At 41.1% G+C, this 24,367-nt stretch overlaps 1 protein-coding gene across 3 annotated transcripts in view; it reads left to right on the top strand.

Annotated features, from left to right (window-relative positions):
• Positions 1-24,367, top strand: part of RSPH3 (radial spoke head 3) — a 33,539-nt gene that overhangs the window by 834 nt on the left and 8,338 nt on the right. For 2 of the 3 annotated variants that reach the window (XM_073337816.1, XM_073337817.2), the window contains exons 2-8: positions 872-959; positions 4,038-4,179; positions 5,971-6,116; positions 7,032-7,235; positions 8,724-8,886; positions 12,981-13,067; positions 16,072-16,253. In XM_073337816.1, the coding sequence (XP_073193917.1) occupies positions 872-959; positions 4,038-4,179; positions 5,971-6,116; positions 7,032-7,235; positions 8,724-8,886; positions 12,981-13,067; positions 16,072-16,226 (985 nt within the window). In that variant the 3' untranslated portion in view covers positions 16,227-16,253. Of the gene's footprint in view, positions 1-871; positions 960-4,037; positions 4,180-5,970; positions 6,117-7,031; positions 7,236-8,723; positions 8,887-12,980; positions 13,068-13,466; positions 13,817-16,071; positions 16,254-24,367 lie in introns of those variants that run through there. The other variant, XR_012158104.2, reaches the window with a different exon arrangement.

Raw genomic sequence — 24,367 nt, 5'->3', positions numbered from 1 at the left:
CCCCTGCCCCATCCTCCAGCATCCCCCTGTTCTGTCCCACAGTGTCCCCTGCCCCAGCACCCCTGGTCCCCTCAGCCTGTCCCATCCTGTCTCTCAGTGCCCCTGTCCAGTCCCCCAGCACCTCCTGACAACCCCTGCCTGCCCTCTTACCCCCAGCATACCCCAACCCCCCCAGTACTCCCTGCCCCCCAGCATCCCCGCCCTCACACCGCACCCTGTCCCTTCCTGCCCAAGGCACATCCTGTCACTAAGCCTGGCCTGGGGAGGTGCCAGGACCGTGGGACTAGGGTGCATCAGCTCTGCAGTGTGAGAGGCCGCCTGCCTAGTGAATAGCTGAGATGGGCATGTACAAGAAGGGGGATACAGGGGCTAATTTCTTTAAGTAGCATCCCTGTTGTTGGTGTGGTTTGTTCTTTAGGCCTTTATTGACACCCAGCTGGGTCTCACTCATCAGAGATAATAATTTTATTAAGATAATGTTGAAATAAGAAACAGTACAGAGTTCAAGCATAGAAGTTTCTGGTTGTCGGGGATAAGGTACAGATTATCAAGGGGTGTAAAATTCGATTTAGGAGCTGGTGGAGTAAGGATTACATAATAATCTGCAATCTCCCTGACTAGGGGTAAAAGTTTAACCGGTCAGCGTACAGACATTGAGATATGGGGTAAGTTATCCACACAACGGCTATGTTCAGTATGCGGAGTATAGTGAGTGGATACGATGGTGGGGGTGGGTCTACCCTCATTTGGTGGGATTTAATGTTCAGTGGGTTTATGGTTCCAGTTCATACGGTCCGATGGGGAAAACAATGTGACACTATCCATAACCAGCTCTGTTGATTTTGTTTCTTTATGCTGTGATGTACTACAGAGAGGAAGAACCTGTTCGCTATGCGAACCTCATGTATGATAGGAGAGTGGTACGAGGAAACACTTATGCACTTCATGCATTACCTTGGGTAGGTTCTGTTTACATAAATCTTATTATAACTTTGTGAAAAACTAAGAGTTAATAGAACTATTATAGAATAATAATTTTTACCCATTTGTACTTTAATTTTACATAAAGCACAATCATGGATTCTCCACTTGGATTAATATGTGGGTTTTTTCAGTTTTAGTTTCTAGGAATGCTGTAATATATTTTCATGTGAACTTCCACTCTTCAGATTTTTTTTAACAGTGTTGGGAAAACTTTAGACTAAGAAGTTTTCTCCTTTTTCATTTCCTTTTTGTGTATATGCTATTGAGTATAAGCCAGCACAACTTTATTTACTTCCTGGTTTGTTCATCAGCATCTCAGTGATATTAGCACCACTCTGGGAATATTTGTTTCTAAGTTAACTTGTGCTCACTTATCCTGTAGATGCAGGATTATTCCAGTAAGTGAGCAGCAGACACTTAGTACATCCTCTCCTCACACATGCACATCATACATCATTTGAAAGCTTATGTCAATGTTAAGATGAGATATGATGTGGAGCTGTGAAGTGGTGCCATTACCATAGAAATCGGGATAAACAGTGACACTATCAACATGTTAAAATGACCACTTTGGGACAGTTCCTCAGATTTGTCACCTAAAAAGAGTGGCTCAGGTTTGGGAATCTCCCTCACACCTTCAGTCATGAAGACTGATGCAAAAAATTCATTTAGTTTCTCCACAACGGCCTTATCGTTCTTGAGTGCTCCTTTAGCATCTTGATCGTCTAGTGGCCCCACTGGTTGTTTTGCAGGCTTCCTGCTTCTGATGTACTTAAAAAAAATTTTTTTTTTTTTTTTTTTGCGATTACTTTTTGAGTCTTTGTCTAGCTGTTCTTCAAATTCTTTTTTGGCCTTACTAATTATATTTTTACACTTCACTTACCAGAGTTTATGCTTCTTTCTATTTTCCTCACTAGGATTTAACTTCCACTTTTTAAATTATGCCTCTTTGCCCCTCACTGCTTCTTTTACTTTGTTGTGTAGCCAGGGTGGCAATTTTTTGGTTCTCTTACTATGTTTTTTAATTTGGGTATACATTTAAGTTGAGCCTCTATTATGGTGTCTTTAAAAAGTTTCCATACAGCTTGCAGGGATTTCACTTTTGGCACTGTATCTTTTAATTTCCATTTAACTAACTTCCTCATTTTTGTGTAGTCCCCCTTTCTGAAATTAAATGCTACCATGTTGGGCTGCTGTTGTGTTTTTCCTGCCACAGGGATGTTACATTTAATTATATTATGGGCACTATTACCAAGTGATCCAGCTATATTCACATGTTGGACCAGATCCTGTGCTCCACTTAGAACTAAATCAAGAATTGCCTCTACTCGTGTGGATTCCGGGACTAGCTGCTCCAAGAAGCAGTCATTTAAGGTGTCAAGAAACTTTATCTCTGCATCCCATCCTGATTTGACATGTACCCAGTCAATATGGGGATAGTTGAAATCCCCCATTATTATTGAGTTTTTTATTTTTATAGCCTCTCTAATCTCTCTGAGCATTTCGCATCACTACCACTATCCTGGTCAGGTGGTCAGTAGTGTATCCCTACTGCTATATTCTTATTATTCAAGCACGGAATTACTATCCCTAGAAATTCTATGGTACAGTTTGGTTCATTTAAGATTTTTACTTCATTTGATTCTATGCTTTCTTTCACATATAGTGCAACTCCCCCACCAGCATGACCTGTTCTGTCCTTCTGATATATTTTGTACCCTGGTATTATTGTGTCCCATTGATTATCCTCATTCCACCAAGTTTCTGTGATGCCTATTAAATCAATATCCTCATTTAATATGAGGCACTCTAATTCGCCCATTTCTAGCATTTGTATATAAGCACTTTAAAAACTTGTCACTTTTTAGCTGTCTGCCATTACGTGATGTGATTGAATGGGTCTCTCTTTCAGTTGACTGTTTCTCATTAGATCCTACCCATATTTTATCATCTTCCATCCTCTCCTCCTTACTAGGACATAGAGAATCTCCATTAATAGATCCTCCCCTAAGGGATGTCTCTGTCTGAGCCACATGTTCCTCCGCACCTGTCGGCTTTCCCCCAGCCCTTAGTTTAAAAACTGCTCTATGACCTTTTTAATTTTAAGTACAAGCAATCTGGTTCCATTTGGTTTAGGTGGAAATGTTCTAGCCCTTTATAGAGAATTGTCGCATGCCTACAGGGCCTAGTGTTCACAAGCAATGCCTATTTGAAGCAGAGGCATTCAAGGTCTTGTGATATTTCTGATTAATATTTTAGAGATATTTAGTTTCCAGAGAATGTTCTCCAACAGATCACTTTTAAGAGTAGATCAACTTTTGGATTTAAAGGACCACTGTACTCAAAAGTGACTTTGTGAAAATGGTTCCATGGTTATTATCTCTTTCTGATTACATATCAAATTTGCTTTGTTTATAAAGTTTAAAAAATGATTTCCTAACTGACAATTCTGCAAATGCAATATTGAATCTAAAAATCATGGGTACCTTCTGGCTCACCCTTCACCAACAATAAAGATTCGGAAATCAGAAGTTAGTAAACAATTCTGTTGACAATATGCAACCTAGAACAGAATCCTTTTCACCCTCATAGCTGTCTAGGCTATGCTCTGCTAACTAGAGTAAAGACTTGCTTTAGACAGTAAAGTAAGCTGGCAGGCATGATTGAAAAATTTCAGAGAGCAGGTCTGTCAGTAAACTCATGCCATTTTTACACAGCTTATTTTTCAAAATAGAACCACACTTTAAGCTATTGGATATTTCCAAATAGCAATTTAGTGTAGCTAGCACACTACTTCCTTAGCCCCCTATCCTGCAAAGATTTACACACCCGTTTAATTTTATGCACTGAAGTCCATGGGACTACTCACAGTATGTAAAGTTAAGAAGCTGTGGAAGTCTTTGCAGGGGCCATATCTTACAGCTGATCTATATTATTTGATTTGTAGAAATTTTTAAAAATCACTTATTTAGAAATTTAGTAGTAACTTTTTGTACAATTTGTGCTGGAATTTTTCCCTGCAAAACTAAGAAACTTTTTGTATCAAACCTCAGACTGCTCAGCCTGACCCTCTTGAGATCCAGAGACAGCGAGAGGCTCACAGGAAAGCACTTGCCAGAAAACGAGCAAAAGAGCAGCTTCACTCAAGAACTCCAGAGCCTGTAGAGGGGAGAAAGCATGTTGATGTGCAGACAGGTAAAATGTTGAAAAAATCTTGATCTAATATTAAAAACAAAAAACTTTTCATTGATTGATATTAACATACTTAGTTTAATTCACTTTGTTATTAGTATTGTAGGAGGAGCTGATAGTAAAATCTGTAGTTAAGATTGTCCGTCCCTTCCGATTATAACATCCTGTTTTCAATTGTTTACAACTTTAACAAATTTATCCATTCAGGCTGACATTTTCCATGTTTGGTATCTGGCTCAGGGAGAATTTTTTTTTTTTTGAAAGTTTGGGCAAAAATGGTGGAGCCATTTCCAAAAATAAGGTTACTGTTAGGAAAATACATAAAGAAAAACTACATCTTTTTTTAGTCCTCAGTGGTTTGGAGCAGGAACTTAAAATTTGGCAAGAGAATAGCTTTCAGGTCAGTGCAGTGCCTTTCGCTGCCTCTGAAAATCTGTTCAGATTTGGCTTAGCTGTACACTTTGGGAAAAATGCCATTTGCACATGCTCACAGGACACTTTTTCTTAATTTTCTGAATTTTCCAGCTGCAGTGAACATGCTCCCAGGCTCAAGTGAGCATCCTGCCCTCCTGTTTCCCAATTGCAGCAGAAATGGCTTTTCCCCCATTTAAATTCCTTTTGACCCACGGGAAAGTGCCCTGATCTGAAAGCCGTGACACTATTAGTTCTAATCTCTTACTTTATCCACTGAATAGTGTTAATAACCTTGTACACTTCCCAGCCCTTATTACTGAGCAAGGTCTTGTATCTCCGCCCTTCCCTGCCACACACACATTTTACAGATGTGAAACTGCTCAGATTCTCATTTATCTGAAGGTTATTTCTGAAAAGCTAGAAGGAGAACTCAGGTCTCAATACAGCAGACCTAGTCTCATCCACTTAGCCAGTGCCTCTCAGAATGAACATACCATGGAGAATTAAAACACACACACATTTTAAACATAGCTGTTAGTAGAAAGCTATCTGTGGCCTCTCTTTTAACTTGCTTTATCAGAATTAACTCCACCTGGAACAGTATTTCACAAAGTGAGCTAAAACCTGATAGTCTACACTTTATCAAAATCACCTCATCAACTTCTGAAATCTGACAAATGAAATATCAGTTTATGAATCATATCCCATTAAATATATCAGACACTATGGACAATATGATAATGGTAGTTCCTACACAGAAAAATGGGTGTAAATATTACATTGAGTCTTTAACTTTGTAGTAATCATAGAATCATAGAATCATAGAATATCAGGGTTGGAAGGGACCCCAGAAGGTCATCTAGTCCAACCCCCTGCTCAAAGCAGGACCAATTCCCAGTTAAATCATCCCAGCCAGGGCTTTGTCAAGCCTGACCTTAAAAACCTCTAAGGAAGGAGATTCTACCACCTCCCTAGGTAACGCATTCCAGTGTTTCACCACCCTCTTAGTGAAAAAGTTTTTCCTAATATCCAATCTAAACCTCCCCCACTGCAACTTGAGACCATTACTCCTCGTTCTGTCATCTGCTACCATTGAGAACAGTCTAGAGCCATCCTCTTTGGAACCCCCTTTCAGGTAGTTGAAAGCAGCTATCAAATCCCCCCTCATTCTTCTCTTCTGCAGGCTAAACAATCCCAGCTCCCTCAGCCTCTCCTCATAACTCATGTGTTTCAGTCCCCTAATCATTTTTGTTGCCTAATCATTTTATTGTACATTATTTTGATATGATAATTTACCTCTGTTAACAATTAGTTTGCCACCTTGGCTTTTTGTGCAAAACAGAACCTACATACAGTATTCATCATACTATTGCTTCATAGAGTTGTATCTGGAAGAGCTTGGTGACCGCATAATAGAGGTTGATGTGGAGTGTCAAACAGATGCTTTTCTGGACAGACCACCTACTCCACTCTTCATCCCAGCCAAAACAGGGAAAGATGTGGCCACACAGATAGAAGAAGGAGAGGTACAAATGCAAATTTTGGTCTGCAACCATAGCAAGATTTCTTATGTATGAAATAAGTTTGTGATACAAAATGAAGAGTTGAACTCAGTTGAGTAACAATTCAGAAACATGGAGGACCTACTCTTGGTAGAGAGATTAAAAATTCCCTATAATGTCTAAAGTACTTTACTGTGAGGATAATGATAATGTTAAGGAAAATGCCTCTCCCCGAATGCTATTATTTTACTTATTTGCAGTAAAAATGAAAACATTCAGAAATTCTCTGCATGTCTGAATAATAAAATGCAGCATGAGGGGACTAGGGATGTGTATGTGAGCATGGTTTGGGTCCAGTCTAGCCTTCTGCCTCTGACTGGGGGCCCCAAAAGTGACTGTGTTTTGAACTGGTCTGTTAATTACGCCCACCAGACAGACTTAGACCTATTGCATGTTGCTATGGATGCTTTCTTAAAGAGAGAGGAGCCTAAAAGGGTTTCAGACAGAGAGAGAGGCTGAGCTGCTGAGGTGGCAGGAACTACCATTAGAGGAGGGGAGTGAATGACAGAACTACCAGTATTCATGTTTACTGGTATTTAGTCTGGATCATACACATCACTTAGTGAGGACTGGAGGAAAGCTTTTGTTAAACCTGTGAACTAACCTAAGTCCTCCATATGATCTGGTACTTCCCATCTCCCAAATAGCACCTTATCCTTTCCTTCTCTTTTTGCCCCATTCTGAGTTCAGAGTTTCACACATTCCTTGCCACAGCTGGTAACATTACAACTGTACAAAACTGTCTTCCCAGCCCTGTGTTAGACACCAGCAACCTTGCCAGCTATTGCAGATGTAAGCATTTCTGTTCACCTTGGTAAGACTTTAAATTGATTGGGACCTGGATGCATAAATCTCTGTTTAATTTGCTTTCATCCTCAGCTGTTTGACTTTGACATTGAAGTCAAACCAATGCTAGAAGTTTTGATTGGAAAAATCATTGAACAAGCTTTGCTAGAAGTCATGGAAGAAGAGGAGCTGGCCAATCTGCGGGCACATCAGTATGCATATGAGGAATTACGCAATGCCGAGCTTGCTGAAGTACAACGCCTTGAGGAGCAGGAGAGGCGACACAGAGAGGAAAAGGTATCGATACAATAGCGCAGTCCAGCGATGTCTAAGACTCAGTGTCTTGACCTTTGGTCTTCTGCAAGCTTGTATTCATTTGGCTTTACACCACTGGAAGACAAAGACAAAACCTAAAATAAATTTGATTAACTTAAAGGGGCAATGTCAGGTTAGACAATTATAAAAATAGCTCGATTTAATGCCTTTACTGCTGCTTTTTTTAGTAGTTTCCATATATCAGCATAATGTTGTGGTTTCTGTAAAGTACTGATATTCAAACTGGAATGTAACCACTTAACAGAAACGTACCTCATACATAGTACAGAACCTGACTTCATTTTGCCTTATGTATCTGATAAAATAATTATTCAAGCAGTTAACTGGAGGTTTCCACAACAATACCTCTTAAATGAATGCTTGCAGTGCTCTAAAATGAAAAAGAAAACATCCAACTTCTTAATACACAAAATCCTGAGTGTGCAAACACTTCTTTCGTGGTCTTTCAAATGAGGTATATTAAAGTGCCCAGTCATCAGAATGTTTAACTTCTCAGCAATAAGCATTTTTTGGAAACAAAGGACAATATTTGGAAAATTACACCATATATCGTAGTAAAATTTTTTAGACCTAATCTTTTTTAAAATGCTTAGATCCTCTAGCTGCAAGCAAAAGAGCCAGAGATCCTCAGACAGCCCAAAGTGGCAGCGATAGTCATGGTTGCAGGACTAGCTGCATCTCTTTTTCCTTCTCTGGTCTCCCTGAGTGCACCCCATAAGATGTCAATTCTCATGCCCTTACTGTCTCTTGGGTGGAATTCCACAGTTCTTCCACTTATAGACAAAGTCCTCATCTACAGTACCCCTGTGTATTGATTGTGCTTACCCAGCATGTCCACCTGGACTTTGCCTGTGGTTCTTCCCTTGGGGAGCTCTGATCAATAGTGACTGTTTTTGTTTAACATTCAGCAGTTTTATTTGTATTTTTAATACTGTTATTTTATACTAAATAGAACAGAAAATGAGAACGCTGAAAACTTTAGAAAATCTTTAAGTAAAACCAGATTTGCCTTTCCCCACCCCAAAAGCAGACTCCCTGCTTTATCAACAAGAGGGATTTTCATGTCATTAGCCCAGTTCATGCTGAGGTACCAGAGAAGGGCATGAAGCCAGCAAATGCAAAATCACAGATGTACCAAATATAAAAAAAGTAAGAACAAAGGGAACCATTTTGCTGAAATGGCTGTGAATAATGTGGTTTTAGGCATTAGCAGTTTTGAATATAATTTGTCCATTTTAAAAAACATTTTTGTCCACCTGAAAGGTCTGTGTACACACAGGTGGACCCCATATGAGTCATGTGTACTTATCAAAGGAACAATTGACCTCCCCCAGTTTATATGCCTGTTTTGTGTTTTAAAAATTCAAATTTTATTAATATTCTCTTTTTTGGATTTTGTAATTAACAGCTAAAAGGCTGGAAATTTTACATATAATGTTCTTTTGACAGGAACGTCGCAAAAATCAACAGTCACAATTGCTTCAAAAGCATAAGGAGACTTCAGAGAAAATTGCAGCAAGGGCATTTGCTCAGCGTTACCTGGCTGATCTCATTCCTTCAGTCTTCAGTAGTCTTCGTGAGAGTGGATATTTCTATGATCCTGTAGAAAGAGGTTTGTACTATTTTTTTTTTTCTTTACAGGAAGCATGTAATCTAACTAGGGCTGTCAAGCGATTAAAAAATTAATTGCAATAAATTGTGCAATTAAAAACATTAATAGCGATTAATCATATGGTTAATCGCATTGTTAAACAAAATAGAATACTATTTATTTAAATATTTTCAAATACACTGATTTCAATTACAACACAGAATACAAAGTGTACCGTGCTCGCTTTATATTTATTTTTGATTACAAGTATTTGTACTGTATAAAAACAAAATAAATAGTATTTTTCAGGTCACCTAATACAAGTACTGTCGTGCAATCTCTTTTGCATGTAAGCTGAACTTACGTAGAATTATGTACAAAAAAACTACATTCAAAAATAAAACAATGTAAAATTTTACAGCCTGCAAATCCACTCAGTTTTACTTCTTGTTTAGCCAATCGCTCAAACAAGTTTGTTTATGTTTGCAGAAGATAATGCTGCCCACTTGTTCACAGTGTCACCTGAAAGTGAGAATAGGTGTTCTCATAGCACTGTTGTAGCCAGCGTCGTAAGATATTTTCGTGTCAGTTGTGCTATAGATTCATATGTCCCTTCATGCCTCAACCACCATTCTGCAGGACATGCGTCCATGCTGATGTTGGGTTCTCCTTGATAACAATCCAAAGCAGTGCAGACCGATGCATGTTCGTTTTCATTATCTGAGTCCGATACCACCAGCAGGAGGTTGATTTTCTTTTTTGGTGGTTTGGGTTCTGTAGTTTCCGCATCGGAGTGCTGCTCTTTTAAAACTTCTGAAAGCATGCTCCACACCTCATCCCTCTCAGATTTTGGAAGGCACTTCAGATTCTTAAACCTTTAGTCGAGTGCTGTAGCTATCTTTAGAAATCTCACATTGGTACCTTCTTTGCACTTTGTCAAATCTGCAGTGAAAGTGTTCTTAAAATGAACAACATGTACTTGGTCATCATACGAGACTGCTATAACATGAAATATATGGCAAAATGCGGGTAAAGCAGAACAGGGGACATACAATTCTCCCTCAAGGAGTTCAGTCACAAATTTAATTACCGCATTATTTTTTTAATGAGCGTCGTCAGCATGGAAGCATGTCCTCTGGAATGGTGGCCGAAGCATGAGGGGCCTACAAATGTTTAGCGTACCTGGCACATAAATAACTTGCAATGCCAGCTGCAGAAGTATCATGCAAATGCCTGTTCTCGCTTTCAGGTGATATTGTAAATAAGAAGTGGGCAGCATTATCTCCCGTAAATGTAAACAAACGTATTTGTCTTAGTGATTGGCTGAACAAGAAGTGGGACTGAGTGGACTTGTAGGCTCTGAAGTTTTACATTGTTTTGTTTTTGAGTGCAGTTACATAACACAAAAAAACCTACATTTGTAAGTTGAACTGTCACAACAAAGAGATTGCACAACAGTACTTGTATGAGGTGAACTGAAAAATACTATTTCTTTCATTTATCATTTTTATAGTGCAAATAGTTGTAATAAAAATATACACTTTGATTTCAATTACAACACAGGATACTATATGAAAATGTAGAAAAACATTCAAAATATATCATTTCAATTGGTATTCTATTGTTTGACAGTGTGATTAAAACTGCGATTTAATCACAATTAATTTTTTTGAGTTAATCGCATGAGTTAACTGCGATTAATAGACAGCCCTAAATCTAAAACATAAAATAACCATAAAATTCACAATAACTTAAGAAGTTTACAATCCTTCTATCATTTAGTATTGGTTATCCAGATGTAAACAATAAAACTACATTTCATTCATTATTTACATTTGTGACTGGGCATATTTGGTATTGTTTTTAAAAAGTCAATTTTAAAACTAACATAGCTGGTCATTCATATGCAACTAGATCCTATTTGTGACAACAATAGCTAATAATTATGTTTTATTGAAAAGAGCTAAATTCAATGCATTAAAAACTTGCAACTTAATTTAAATGGAAAGTGAAAGTTAATGGGGACACAGACAAACATAGGCGTGAGCTGTAGGTGTGATAAAGTGGGACATTCAAAGAGTTCAGATTTTTTGAGAATCATTTAAAAACCCTGTTAAAGTTTGTTTGCTGTGTTGCTTATAGCCATGCTGGTCCCAGGATATAATAGAGACAAGATAGATGAGGTAATATCTATTATTGGACCAACTTCTGTTGGTAGAAGGTACAAGCTTTTGAGCTCCACAGAGGTCTTCTTCAAGTCTGGGGAAGGAAATCAGAGTGTCTGAGCAAAATACAAGGTGGGACAGATTGTTAAGCATAAGGGGTAACACATGTTGTAGGTGGTCATTTGAAATGAAGTGTGCAATTGAGGGTTAGATTGTTATGCATAAGGATGGGGTTTGAAGTGGGCAATTAAGGGTAGCAGGCAGTGTGGTGTGTTACAGATTATTGTAATGAGCCATAAAACCAGTGTCCTTGTTGAGTCTATGGTTTTTGAGTTATGAATTTCAGTTCCCAGGCTAGCCTTTTGAAGGTGGTTATGCTGGTTTCCTTTGAGAAGGAGTATTGAACAATCAAATATAGAGTGACTGCTTTGTGAAAAGTGTTCACCTACAGGAGATATGGTGTTTTTGTCTTTTATCATTTTTCTGAGGGAATTCATTCAAGAGCATAGTGATTGTCTGGTCCCCGCCCCGCCCCTAAAAGCCAGAGGGATCTGCCGGGGGGTGAGGTGGGGACTCCCAGTGGTGCTTACCTGGGGCGGCTCCCAGAAAGCATCCGGCAGGTCCCTCTGGCTCCTAGGGGCCGGGTAGCAAGGCTAGGGGGGGAGCAGGGGGAGCGGCCTCTCCCCCCACTGATCACATCAAAAGTGACACCTTAGGCACCGACTCTGTGGGTGCTCTGGGGCTGGAGCCCCCACCGGGAAAATTTGGTGGGTGCAGAGCACCCATCGGCAGCTCCGCACCTGGCCCCAGCTCACCTCCGCTCCGCCTCTGCTTCTCCACCCACCCCACCCCCGATTCCCACAAATCAGCTGTTCACGCGGGAAGCCGGGAGGGCTGAGAAGCAGGCGGTGGCTTCGAGCTCAGGCACAGGGAGGCGGAGGTGAGCTGGGGTGGGGAGCAGTTCCCCTGTGGGCCCACCAGGTTACCTGCTGCGGTGCAGGCAGCCCTCCTCGCGCCCCTCCGCCCCAGCTCACCTCCTCTCCACCTCCATCTCCCTGGGCCTGAGCGCGAAGCCGCCGCTTGCTTCTCAGCCCCACCCCTGGCTTTCCGCGCAAAACAGCTGATTCGCGGGAAACTGGAGTGGGGGATGGAGAAGCAGAGCAGGGCGGCGCATTCAGGGGAGGAGGCGGAGCGGAAGTACGCTGAGGCCGGGCATGGGGTGAGGAGCTGCCGGTGGGTGCTCTGCACCCACCAAATTTTCCCCGTGGGTGCTCCAGCCCTGGCACCACTTTTGGCTGGTTGCTAAATTTCGAAGCCCTTTTAGAACCGGTTGTCCCGTGGGACAACTGTTTTTTTTTTTTTCATAGATTTTAGATCAGAAGGGACCATTATGATCATCTAGTCTGACCTCCTGCACAACGCAGGCCAAAGAATTTCACCCACCACTCCTGCAGAAAACCTCACACCTATATCTGTGCTATTGAAGTCCTCAAATCGTAGTTTAAAGACTTCAAGGAGCAGAGAATCCTCCAGCAAGTGACCCGTGCCCCATGCTACAGAGGAAGGCGAAAAACCACCAGGGCCTCTTCCAATCTGCCCTGGAGGAAAATTCCTTCCCGACCCCAAATATGGCGATCAGCTAAACCCTGAGGTTCTAAAAGGGCTTCTAAATGTAACAGCTGGTTCCAGCTCACCACTGCTAACTGGCTCCAGCTCACCACTGCCTACACATAGGAGCCGAAGTGGGGACATGATGCTGCTTCTGGGAGCTGTGCAGAGCCATGGCACACATGGAGCAGGACAAGCCCCGGACCCTGGCTGGAGCTCGAGGGCCAGATTAAAACGTCTGAAGGGCTGGATGTGGCCCCCAGGCCGTAGTTTGCCCACTCCTGTTATAACACATCATTAATAAAAATACTTTGTCTTGCTTTCTCTCCACAAATCTTACAGATGTTGAGAAAGAATTTCTTCCATGGGTGATGGCAGAAGTAGATCAGACATTGGAGAAGAAGATTCTGGGAAGGACAATGCTTGACAGTAAGTTACAAAGTCATGGAATATAATATACCCTGCTTAACTTTTTTCAGTCAAAACTGCAGGATTATCGTGAAATAAAGAAGCAGAGGATATTTTAACAACATTTGCAATTGTCCAAATGGGGATGTATTTTACCATTTTCTTTTTTTTAATCACCTGACTGTTGGACAATTCCCAGACCCATTTTATATTGTTGTTTTGTAATTATTGGTCAAGTGAAAAAAATAGAAATACCAGGCGTGTTTCAGCAGCACATCTCTACTGGTAGTACAAAACATATGTGGAATGTCTCTGACAGAGAGGTTCCTGTTATGTTCAGGAGAAGTGGAGTGGTTAATGAATATTAATTTTGTTTTCTTTTTTCATTTACATAGTTTATATTCCTCATTTATTTCACAGACAATGAAACTATGTTCTTGTACAGTAGAAGCTGTGTTACCAACCGGAAAGCTCTCGAAACTGGCTTTTAATGGATATCAGAAATGTCCAGTTGGCGTGGGGCTGGCAGGCTCCCTACCTGTCTCCGTGTGGCTCCCCAGAAGTAGCTACATGTCCCTGCTGCTCTTAGGTGGATGAATGGCCACAGAGGCTCCGTGCACTGCCCCAAGCACTGGCTCCACATCTCCCATTGGCCAGGAACCAGCTGCAGGGGTGAAACCTACGGGTGGAGGCAGCGTGCGGAGCCACCTTGCCGCCCCTCTGCCTAGGAGCAGGAGAGACATGTCACCACTTGTGGAGAGCTGCCCAAGGTGAGCGCCGACAGATCCAGCACCCTGAAACCCCTCCTGTGCCCCAACCCCCACCCCGAGCTCCCTTGCAACCCAAACCCCCTCCCAGAGCCCACGCCCTGCACCCTCTCCCACACCCCAACCCCCAGCCCTGAGCCCACTCCTGCAGCCAAACTCCCTCCCTCTTAGTTAACCAAAATTTTTGACTTACTGGCACCTCCCATTTTCCCAACATGCTGGATACCAAAGCTTTTACTGTATTTAGTTTTCCATTGAACAAACTGAAGGCTCTTTTGTTCCTCAAATTGAAAAGCATATACATTGTTTAAGGCCTCCTGTACATAACACAAGGCCTGGTGGCCTCACATGTATAAGTTATCCCAACCATGTAGCAATGTGGTCATTCTAAATGAAATAATAAGAACAGAAGAAAAATTCTTGGTCATGATTGGTTGAAAAGTCATGTGGCTAGTAACTTTCCACTATTAATTTTAGACATAAACAATATGGCAGTCTGGAACAGTGTAAATCAATCAGATTTTTCATGGAGACATCTGCTTGGCTCCTTAGCAATCAATAATACTGGACTTTCCCCTGAACTAAAACAGTAATTAATCAGATAAATGAACCAGTCTCTGATTCTTGATTGGCTCATCAGAGCTTAACAGTATTTTTTAAAATGTCTACCTTTACAGGTTGCAGTTAAAGCACCAATCTTAAACCAGGCAATAATCTTACAGTTATAATTAATGCATCTCAGTGTGTGGTCCCAGATTAGATTAAAATTATTTTTAAACACACATTCATCCTTTTTTGCATATGTTTCATCCTTATGGTGTCACTGCAAGTCAGACTTAAGAAGGTTGTTTGAGTACCCTAACTGTGCATTTCTATACCTTGACTTTTGATTTAAAATTTAGTTGAATTCTGAATTTCTTCGGTCTATGATATAGACCTTATTTCTTTGATAGTTACAACTTTCCTCTTATGTATTTTACCCTAAATTACCGATATGTATTTCTCAAACTTATCCCTTTACTAATGAAATTTTGAATGGGGAATTTTTTTTATTAAAAAGTTCATCCATGAACACTCAACAAGCACCCCAAAGAGAATGTTGCCATGTGATATACTAATGACTGGAAGATATGTAGTATCCATCTTAATTTTTTTTTTTTTAATTTGCTTTTAAATTTGGTGGATCTGGCCCGAAATGTGTTCTAGCTGCTTTGCACCACCTTACAGCAGTGCAAAGTAGCTGGAGCATGCTGACCGGTTAACAGTTACTTTGCCCTCCTGCCCTCTACATTCTGTTGCACCACCCTAGTTTTTCTCCACCTGCCTTCAGTGTTTAGTAGGTCTGTTGTTTTCAAAAATTACCCATTGCATCAGATCTACTAAAAATCATCTGTCTCCCGGTTTTTGTGCAGATAGATAATGCATGAGCTGAGACCATTTGGGACAAAAATAAAAGATCAAATAGAGTGCTTCATTTCTCATGGGATTCATTTTTTAAATTAATTTTAAGTTGGAAATTATTTAATGGATTTACTTCTAAATTCAAAGAAAATTTATTCTGTACTCACAGAGTAAGTGCTACAGTTTTGGGGAGGATACATAACAGAGAGGGTGAATCTTCTTTAAGTGCAACACTCAACTCAGTCATAACTATGGAGCTGTTATTGGCACCTCTATATTGTTCCATTTTCTGTATTATTTTAAAAATAAAAACCTTTTATGGTTAATTTTTGGGTTATTTTCATTTGTTACATTTATTATTCAATTTTTTTTAAAGTGGGATCCCACAGTTTGTGATATTTATTGATCTTTAAGGGAATAAACAGTATTATTTTGCTGCTGCTTTTGTTTCAGTGAAAGTGATCTTCAACTGCACTGCTCTCCAGACATATATGTTAGATTCTTCTTGCTTTGGAGGGATCCCTTGCCTTCAATATTTACTGTCCCCTCACTAGCACTGGTTCCTGGCATTGTGACCTGCTCCAGCAGTCATGAAGGAACAGAGATAAGAGAAGGGGGATAATGAAACAGCTGAACAGAACCTTTTAAAATAATTACCTTGAGGTAACTAGAACTAATTTGGCTAAGCATATATCACAATCTCAGGTAAAATTTTGTGCATTTACTATTACATTTCACTGTTGCCCTGTGAGTCAATCAATAATATAATAATGTATAAAATCATCTCTAAATATTGCATTTTTTTTATCCATAAAAATTTCTGTTCTGCCCTATAGTAACTACATTTGTCATTTCAGCACTGATTCGTGAGGTGGTTAACAAGAGGTTAGATGCATTTGATCAGCCAGAAGCATCTGGCCAGCCTGCTGGGCAAACAGAAACATCTCATCGAGGCTCTGTTCAGACAGAAGCATTACATCAAACAGAAACTCAGGAGCGTGAAGCTAAGTGAAGACTAAACCAAACATCTAGTAATCAGGTAATGGCCGATAAACAGTTGGCCTAGTCAAAAGATGTGTTCATAGCTATTTACAAATCTCATACACTAGCCTTGGTGAAGGATACCAAACAATAAGATTAGCAAAGCCTAAAATAATTTTTTAAAGTATTGACATAGCTTACTTGACTAAAGAAAAATGCAGAGAGGTTACTACTAACAAACTACAGAAGGGTGTGAGTGAAATTCTGTACAGTGTTCAGTTCAGCATTGGGGTTGCATTTCTATATAACCAGCCCAAGTGCAGGTCTTTTAAATTGAAAAAGTACTGCTGCCTGACACCTTGTACAAGGGGCTGTGATTGGGGGAGGAGGGACAGGACTATATTAACTTCACACTAATAGACAGAAACATTTGCTAAAACTAACTTGCATGTTTTCATTCCGCAATACAGTATACTATTATCCTAATATTTTTAATCTCAGAACAGGAATGTAAATTCCTCACATCTTAATCCCTCCACATTTATTTCACTTTAAGACTCAGCATGGCTATCAAGACAAAGTCAGACCTGTGTCTTGTCTCTCTCACCAACAGAAGTTGGTTCAATAAAAGAGATTACCTCACCCACCTTGTCTTTCTAAGTCAGACCTGATGGTCTGGAACGGGGCATGTATATCGGTCTTAGAATGGCTAAAGCCCTGTTTTCTGTGAACTGAAAGAGGTTACCTCAGGTTAATTATGGACATCTGAGGCTAATTAAGGGCAGCCTGTGACCTTTCAAAACCTCTTCCAGTGAGAGAGAGGATAGGAGGGAAGGAAAAGGAATCAAGTTGTAGGAAGGTTGTGCAGAGCATGGGGAAAAGGCTTCTAGGTAAAGAGCTGTTTGTCTCTATAAGGGAAATCTTGTGTGTATTTCTGTTTGGGGAGGGGCCAGCATAAGACGAGGCAGTATCCCAGTGGAAGTTGGGTGGGGGGATTTGTTTTCGTTTTTTCATTTAAAAAAACTCCCAGGGTCTACTCTGTAAATATTGTAAATAAACCAACATGAAGAACTATATCTCCAGAGTACGACTGATTTACCCCCAGCCCTCCCAACACCGGTGCCTTGGTGTGATGTCCCTATCTAATCCTGTTTGTTTTGAAGGATAATATGTCAGAACATCTTAAGAGTAACCTCTAGGGAAATGAAGATCAAATTTTAAAATGCTAACTTGCAAAATATTATTTTTCATTTGGTTTTGATAGATGCACAGTGCTAAAATTATAGGAATTAATAATTTATGTAGAGAGCAATCTAATTTCATTAAAAAGAAAAGGAATACTTGTGGCATCTTAGAGACTAACAAATTTATTTGAGCATAAGCTTTCGTGAGCTACAGCTCACTTCATTGGATGCATGCAGTGGAAAATACAGTGGGGAGATTTATATACACAGAGAACATGAAACAATGGGTGTTACCATTCACACTGTAACAAGAGTGATCAGGTAAGGTGAGCTATTACCAGCAGGAAAGCAGGGGGGAAAAAACCTTTTGTAGTGATAATCAAGGTGGGCCATTTCCAGCAGTTGACAAGAACATCTGAGGAACAGTGGGTGGGTGGACGGGGGGTGGGGGGGGAATAAACATGGGGAAATAGTTTTACTTTGGGTAATGACACATCCTCTCCCAGTCTTTATTCAAGCCTAAATTAATTGTATCCAGTTTGCAAATTCAATCCAATTCAGCAGTCTCTCGTTGGAGTCTGTTTTTGAAATTTCTTTGTTGAAGAATTACCACTGGTTTTTTAATGTTATAATTCTTGACGTCTGATTTGTGTCCATTGATGCTTTTACGTAGAGACTGCCCAGTTTGGCCAATGTACATGGCAGAGGGGCATTGCTGGCACATGATGGCATATATCACATTGGTAGATGTGCAGGTGAACGAGCCTCTGACAGTGTGGCTGATGTGATTAGGTCCTGTGATGGTGTCCCCTGAATAGCCACTATGGATGGAGACGCCCTCTACACCAACATTCCACACAAAGATGCACTACAAGCTGTCAAGAACAGTATCCCCGGTAATGTCACGGCAAACCTGGTGGCTGAACTTTGTGACTTTGTCCTCACCCATAACTATTTCACATCTGGGGACAATGTATACCTTCAAATCAGCGGCACTGCTATGGGTACCCACATGGCCCCACAGTATACCAACATTTTTATGGCTGACTTAGAACAACGCTTCCTCAGCTCTTGTCCCCTAATGCCCCTACTCTGCTTGCGCTACATTGATGGACATCTTCATCATCTGGACCCATGGAAAAGAAGCCCTTGAGGAATTCCACCATGATTTCAACAATTTCCATCCCACCATCAACCTCAGCCTGGACCAGTCCACACAAGAGATCCACTTCCTGGGCACTATGGTGCTAATAAGCAATGATCACATAAATACCACCCTATACCGGAAACCTACTGACCACTATGCCTATCTACATGCCTCCAGCTTTCATCCAGACCACACCACATGATCCATCCAGACCACACCACATGATCCATTGTCTACAGCCAAGCTCTACGATACAACCACATTTGCTCTAACCCCTCAGACAGAGACAAACACCTACAAGATCTCTATCAAGATTTCTTACAACTACAATACCCACCTGCTGAAGTGAAGAAACAGATTGACAGAGCCAGAAGAGTACCCAGAAGTTACCTACTACAGGACAGGCCCAACAAAGAAAATAACAGAACGCCACTAGCCATCACCTTCAGCCCCCAACTAAAACCTCTCCAACACATCATCAACACATCATGTCCTTCAGGATAGGTTGTAGATCGACCCATCACTCTCACAGATCTTGGGAGACAGGCCAGTCCTTGCTTACAGACAGCCCCCCAACCTGAAGCAAATACTCACCAGCAACCACACAACAAAAACATTAACCCAGGAACCTATCCTTGCAACAAAGCTCATTGCCAACTGTGTCCACCTATCTATTCAAGGGACATCATCATAGGGCCTAATCACATCAGACACACTGTCAGAGGCTCCTTCACCTGCACATCTACCAATGTGATATATGCCATCATGTGCCAGCAATGCCCCTCTGCCATGTACATTAGCCAAACTGGACAGTCTCTCCGTAAAAGAATCCATGGACACAAATCAGAAGTCAAGAATTAGAACATTCAAAAACCCAATCAGAGAACACTTCAATCTCTTTGGTCACTCGATTACAGACCTAAAAGTGGCAATTCTTCAACAAAGAAACTTCAAAAACAGACTCCAACGAGAGACTGCTGAATTGGAATGAATTTGCAAACTGGATACAATTAATTTAGGCTTGAATAAAGACTGGGAGAGGATGTGTCATTACCCAAAGTAAAACTATTTCCCCATGTTTATTCCCCCACCCACCGTTCCGCAGACGTTCTTGTCAACTGCTGGAAATGGCCCACCTTGATTGTCACTACAAAAGGTTTTTTCCCCCCTGCTTTCCTGCTGGTAATAGCTCACCTTACCTGATCACTCTTGTTACAGTGTGTATGGTAAGACCCACTGTTTCATGTTCTGTGTGTATATAAATCTCCCCACTGTATTTTCCACTGCATGCATCCGATAAAGTGAGCTGTTATTCACAGAAGCTTACGCTCTAATAAACTTGTTAGTCTCTAAGGTGCCACAAGTACTCCTTTTCTTTTTGCGGATACAGACTAACACGGCTGCTACTCTGAAACCTAATTTAATTGGTGATTCTTCAAGACAGGTAGAAAACAAAAGTATTTTTCAGCCAGTGTTAAAATAATAAGGAAGAGTAATGTGTTTGTCACAAACAAAGGTTATGAAACTGTAAATGCTGTCATATCATTTAATTAGGTATTAGCGATTTAATACATACCTTTTAAAAAGCTTAAACATCTTTGCTGAAAGTTACTATGTTTTACCATTAGATGTCAGTAGTACCATTGAAACTAAAATAAATTTTACCTCTTGTTAAAAATTATTCTCTTATACACACACTCCCATCAATTCTGTTTTCCATGAGTGGCTGAGGCTGCATGCACATTATCGTAGAATCCTAGAATATCAGGGTTGGAAGGGACCTCAGGAGGTCATCTAGTCCAACATCCCTGCTTAAAGCAGGACCAATCCCCAACTAAATCATCCCAGCCAGGGCTTTGTCAAGCCTGACCTTAAAAACCTCTGAGGAAGACTATTCCACCACCTCCCTAGGTAACGCATTCCAGTGCTTCACCACCGTCTTTGTGAAAAAGTTTTTCCTAACATCCAACCTAAACCTCTCCCACTGCAACTTGAGACCATTACTCCTCGTTCTGTCTTCTGCTACCACTGAGAACAGTCTGCATCCATCCTCTTTGGAATCTACTGCCTAGCCATTCAGTCCCTAGTCTGTAGCAGTGCATGGGATTCTTCCGTTCAAAGTGCAGGACTTTGCACTTGTCCTTGTTGAACCTCATCAGATTTCTTTTGACCCAATCCTCTAATTTGTCTAGGTCCCTCTGTATCCTCTCCCTACCCTCCAGCATATCTACTGCTCCTCCCAGTTTAGTGTCATCTGCAAACTTGCTGAGGGTGCAATCCTCTAGATCATTAATGAAGATACTGAACAAAACCGGCCCCAAGACCAACCCTTGGAGCACTCTGCTTGATACCGGCTGCCAACTAGACATGGAGCCATTGATCGCTACCCATCGAGCCCGACGATCTAGCCAGCTTTCTATCCACCTTATAGTCCATTCATCCAGCCCATACTTTCTTTAACTTTCTGGCAAGAATACTGTGGGAGACCCTGTCAAAAGCTTTGCTAAAGTCGAGGAATAACACGTCCACTGCTTTCCCCTCATTCACAGAGCCAGTCACGTAGTCATAGAAGGCAAATAATTTAGCAATTGTAATTTGCAGCCTATTTCAGGATAAAATCCTTCATAGCATTGTTCCTGATTGTCATATATTTTGAGTTGCGTGACAGTTTTGCTAGAATCTCCCCAGACTTAGCTAACATTGGTTTATAAACTAGACTTTCACTAAATAGGTAAGCGATTACTTAAAGAACCACTGTCAGATTTATTAGTGTTCCCCTTAGGTATGAGGTAGTATCTTCTGAGTACCTTTTCTAATACAAAATCCTAACATTGAAATCTCAATCAAAATTGCTGCATTCCAAACCTGACCAATCAAATATGACCTGCAGAGGGACTGTGGGAGACTTAAGCCTATTACAGGGTGCATCTGGCACCCTAAGTACAATTCTGGCCTTTACATTCCTGCTGCATAAGGACCATGGCAGTCTAGCATGAAAAACAGTATTAGACGCCACATGAGCAGCGCAGATTTGGTGGGCAGAATTCTGGGAGAGAGAACGTGCTGCACCTTGGAAAAGTGACTATTTTTGGGTACATTTCCTGAGTTCTCAGAGAGTCTTTGTCTCTTTTTGAGAGCGTCTGCCAATGAAAAACCTTGCTTCATTCTCCTCACCCACACAGTACTGTCAGAGACTTAAAGCCACAGTCTTGTCTTGGGTTTTCTTTTTAGTTATGCAGGTGATTGGACTAGAAGACCCCTCAAGGTCCCTTCCAGTCCTACAGTTCTGTGATTCTGTACTTTCTTATTGATTCAGTGTTAAACGTACCAGGCACTGATGGCAAAAAGCACCTGCAACTGCTGCCCCACATACCTGGTACATATTGACATTCCAAGTAGAACATTGCCTCTTAAAAAAACACCTCTACATTCCACTGCATCAAAGCAGTTTAATAATTAACTATGCTGATGAAGATAGCCCCACCTTGTCAAAACTCTCTCCTCTTGTTCCTCCTTTCTGTGGTACTGTGTGCAGTAGTCGGCATGTTAGGCCCAGATCTTAAAGTGGGATCTTAAAAATTCAACACTAATGGAAAAATCGGTATTGCATATTATATATTCTAAATGAGGGTTTCCCAAAGTGTTTCATAGTGTGAAGTACCATTTCATGCAAATATTGCCTCATGGACCACTTGCTTCTACCATCAATGGCACATGCTACCTTCCCTCCCATTTGGAAACATAATATTCTTATGGCAACCAGATAATTGCTTAACATGGAAAAGTCATACTGGAAAGTGTTTATTGTAGTTTAGCTGTCTTTTAATTAAATTTAGAAGTTGAAAATAAGGAGGAGCCAACCAGCCAATTCTCCAGGACCCACCAACCACAGTTTGAGCTACTGCATGTTTGAATGCATGCTGCTTAACTGACTGCTCAATAGTTGAGAAAAACACTGATGTATGTACAGTATTGGATATTTGAGTTCAAAACCAGGACAGCAGAATCTTGAGTAGTTTTTTAAAGATTGTCTATGCTGTAAAAACCCCTTTGTTTGTTAAGCTTTAACAACAATCAACAGACAGTATTCCATTTTAGTCTTTTGATAGATTACCATCGTTTTATCACCTAGGGATTGGGAACTGTACCTTTAAGTGGTTTAGCTTCAGAGATAGGAAGACATAGGAAGGGGTCTGCAGAATTCCATGTTCGGTTATGCAGATACTCTTTATTCAAGGACAAGTTCCAACTGTATCTCTTTCCAGTATGTTGGGCCAAGAGTGATTCCTGGACACCATGAGTCAATAGAAATTAAAGAAAATAACCTGATATCTGCTGGGAGAGCAATACAGCAGTGCACAGACAATCCAGAAAGTTTTTGGAAAGTGTAGGGGACAATTTCCTGGTGCAAATGCTGGAGGAATCAACTGGGGCAAAGCTCTTTTTGACTTGCTGCTCACAAACAGGGAAGAATTAGTAGGGGAAGCAAAAGTGGATGGGAACCTGGGAGGCAGTGACCATGAGTTGGTTGAGTTCAGGATCCTGACAAAAGGAAGAAAGGAGAGCAGCAGAATACTGACCCTGGACTTCAGAAAAGCAGACTTTGACTCCCTCAAGGAACTGATGGGCAGGATCCCCTGGGAGAATAACATGAAGGGGAAAAGAGTCCAGGAGAGCTGGTTATATTTTAAAGAATCCTTATTGAGGTTGCAGGAACAAACCATCCGGATGTGTAGAAAGAATAGTAAATATGGCAGGTGACCAGCTTGGCTTAACAGTGAAATCCTTGCTGATCTTAAACACAAAAAGGAAGCTTACAAGAAGTGGAAGATTGGACAAATGACCGGGGAGGAGTTTAAAAATATTGCTCAGGCATGCAGGAGTGAAATCAGGAAGGCCAAATCACAATTGGAGTTGCAGCTAGCAAGGGATGTTAAGAGTAACAAGAAGGGTTTCTACAGATATGTTAGCAACAAGAAGAAGGTCAGGGAAAGTGTGGGCCCTTTACTGAATGGGGAAGGCAATCTAGTGACAGAGGATGTGGAAAAAGCTAATGTGCTCAATGCTTTTTTGCCTCTGTCTTCACGAACAAGGTCAGCTCCCAGACTAATGCACTGGGCAGCACACTATGGGAAGGAGGTGACCAGCCCTCTGTGGAGAAATAAGTGGTTCAGGACTATTTAGAAAAGCTGGATGAGCACAAGTCCATGGGGCCGGAAGCACTGCATCCGAGGGTGCTAAAGGAGTTGGCGGATGTGATTGCAGAGCCATTGGCCATTATCTTTGAAAACTCATGGCGATTGGGGGAGGTCCCAGATGACTGAAAAAAGGCTAATGTAGTGCCCATCTTTAAAAAAAAGAAGGAGGATTCTGGGAACTACAGGCCAGTCAGCCTCACCTCAGTCCCTGGAAAAATCATGGAACAGGTCCTCAAGGAATCAATTTTGAAGCACTTCATGGAGAGGAAAGTGATCAGGAACAGTCAGCATGGATTCACCAAGGGCAAGTCATGCCTGACTAACCTAATTGCCTTCTATGATGAGATCACTGCTTTCCCCTCATCCACAGTTGACGTGTTATTCCTTGACTTTAGTAAAGCTTTGTTACAGTCTCCCACAGTATTCTTGCCAGCAAGTTAAAGAAGTATGGGCTGGATGAATGGACTATAAAGTGGATAGAAAGCTGGCTAGATCATCGGGCTCAACAGGCAGTGATCAATGGCTCCATGTCTAGTTGGCAGCCGGTATCAAGTGGAGTGCCCTAAGGGTCCGTCCTGAGGCCGGTTTTGTTCAATATCTTCATTAATGATTTGGAGGATGGCGTGGATTGCACCCTCTGCAA

Source organism: Lepidochelys kempii, chromosome 3 (assembly GCF_965140285.1).
Source record: "Lepidochelys kempii isolate rLepKem1 chromosome 3, rLepKem1.hap1, whole genome shotgun sequence".
In the NCBI taxonomy this organism is placed as follows: Eukaryota; Metazoa; Chordata; order Testudines; family Cheloniidae; genus Lepidochelys; species Lepidochelys kempii.
Note: the sequence above shows the minus strand (reverse complement) of the source record. Positions and strands in the feature narration are given on the sequence as shown.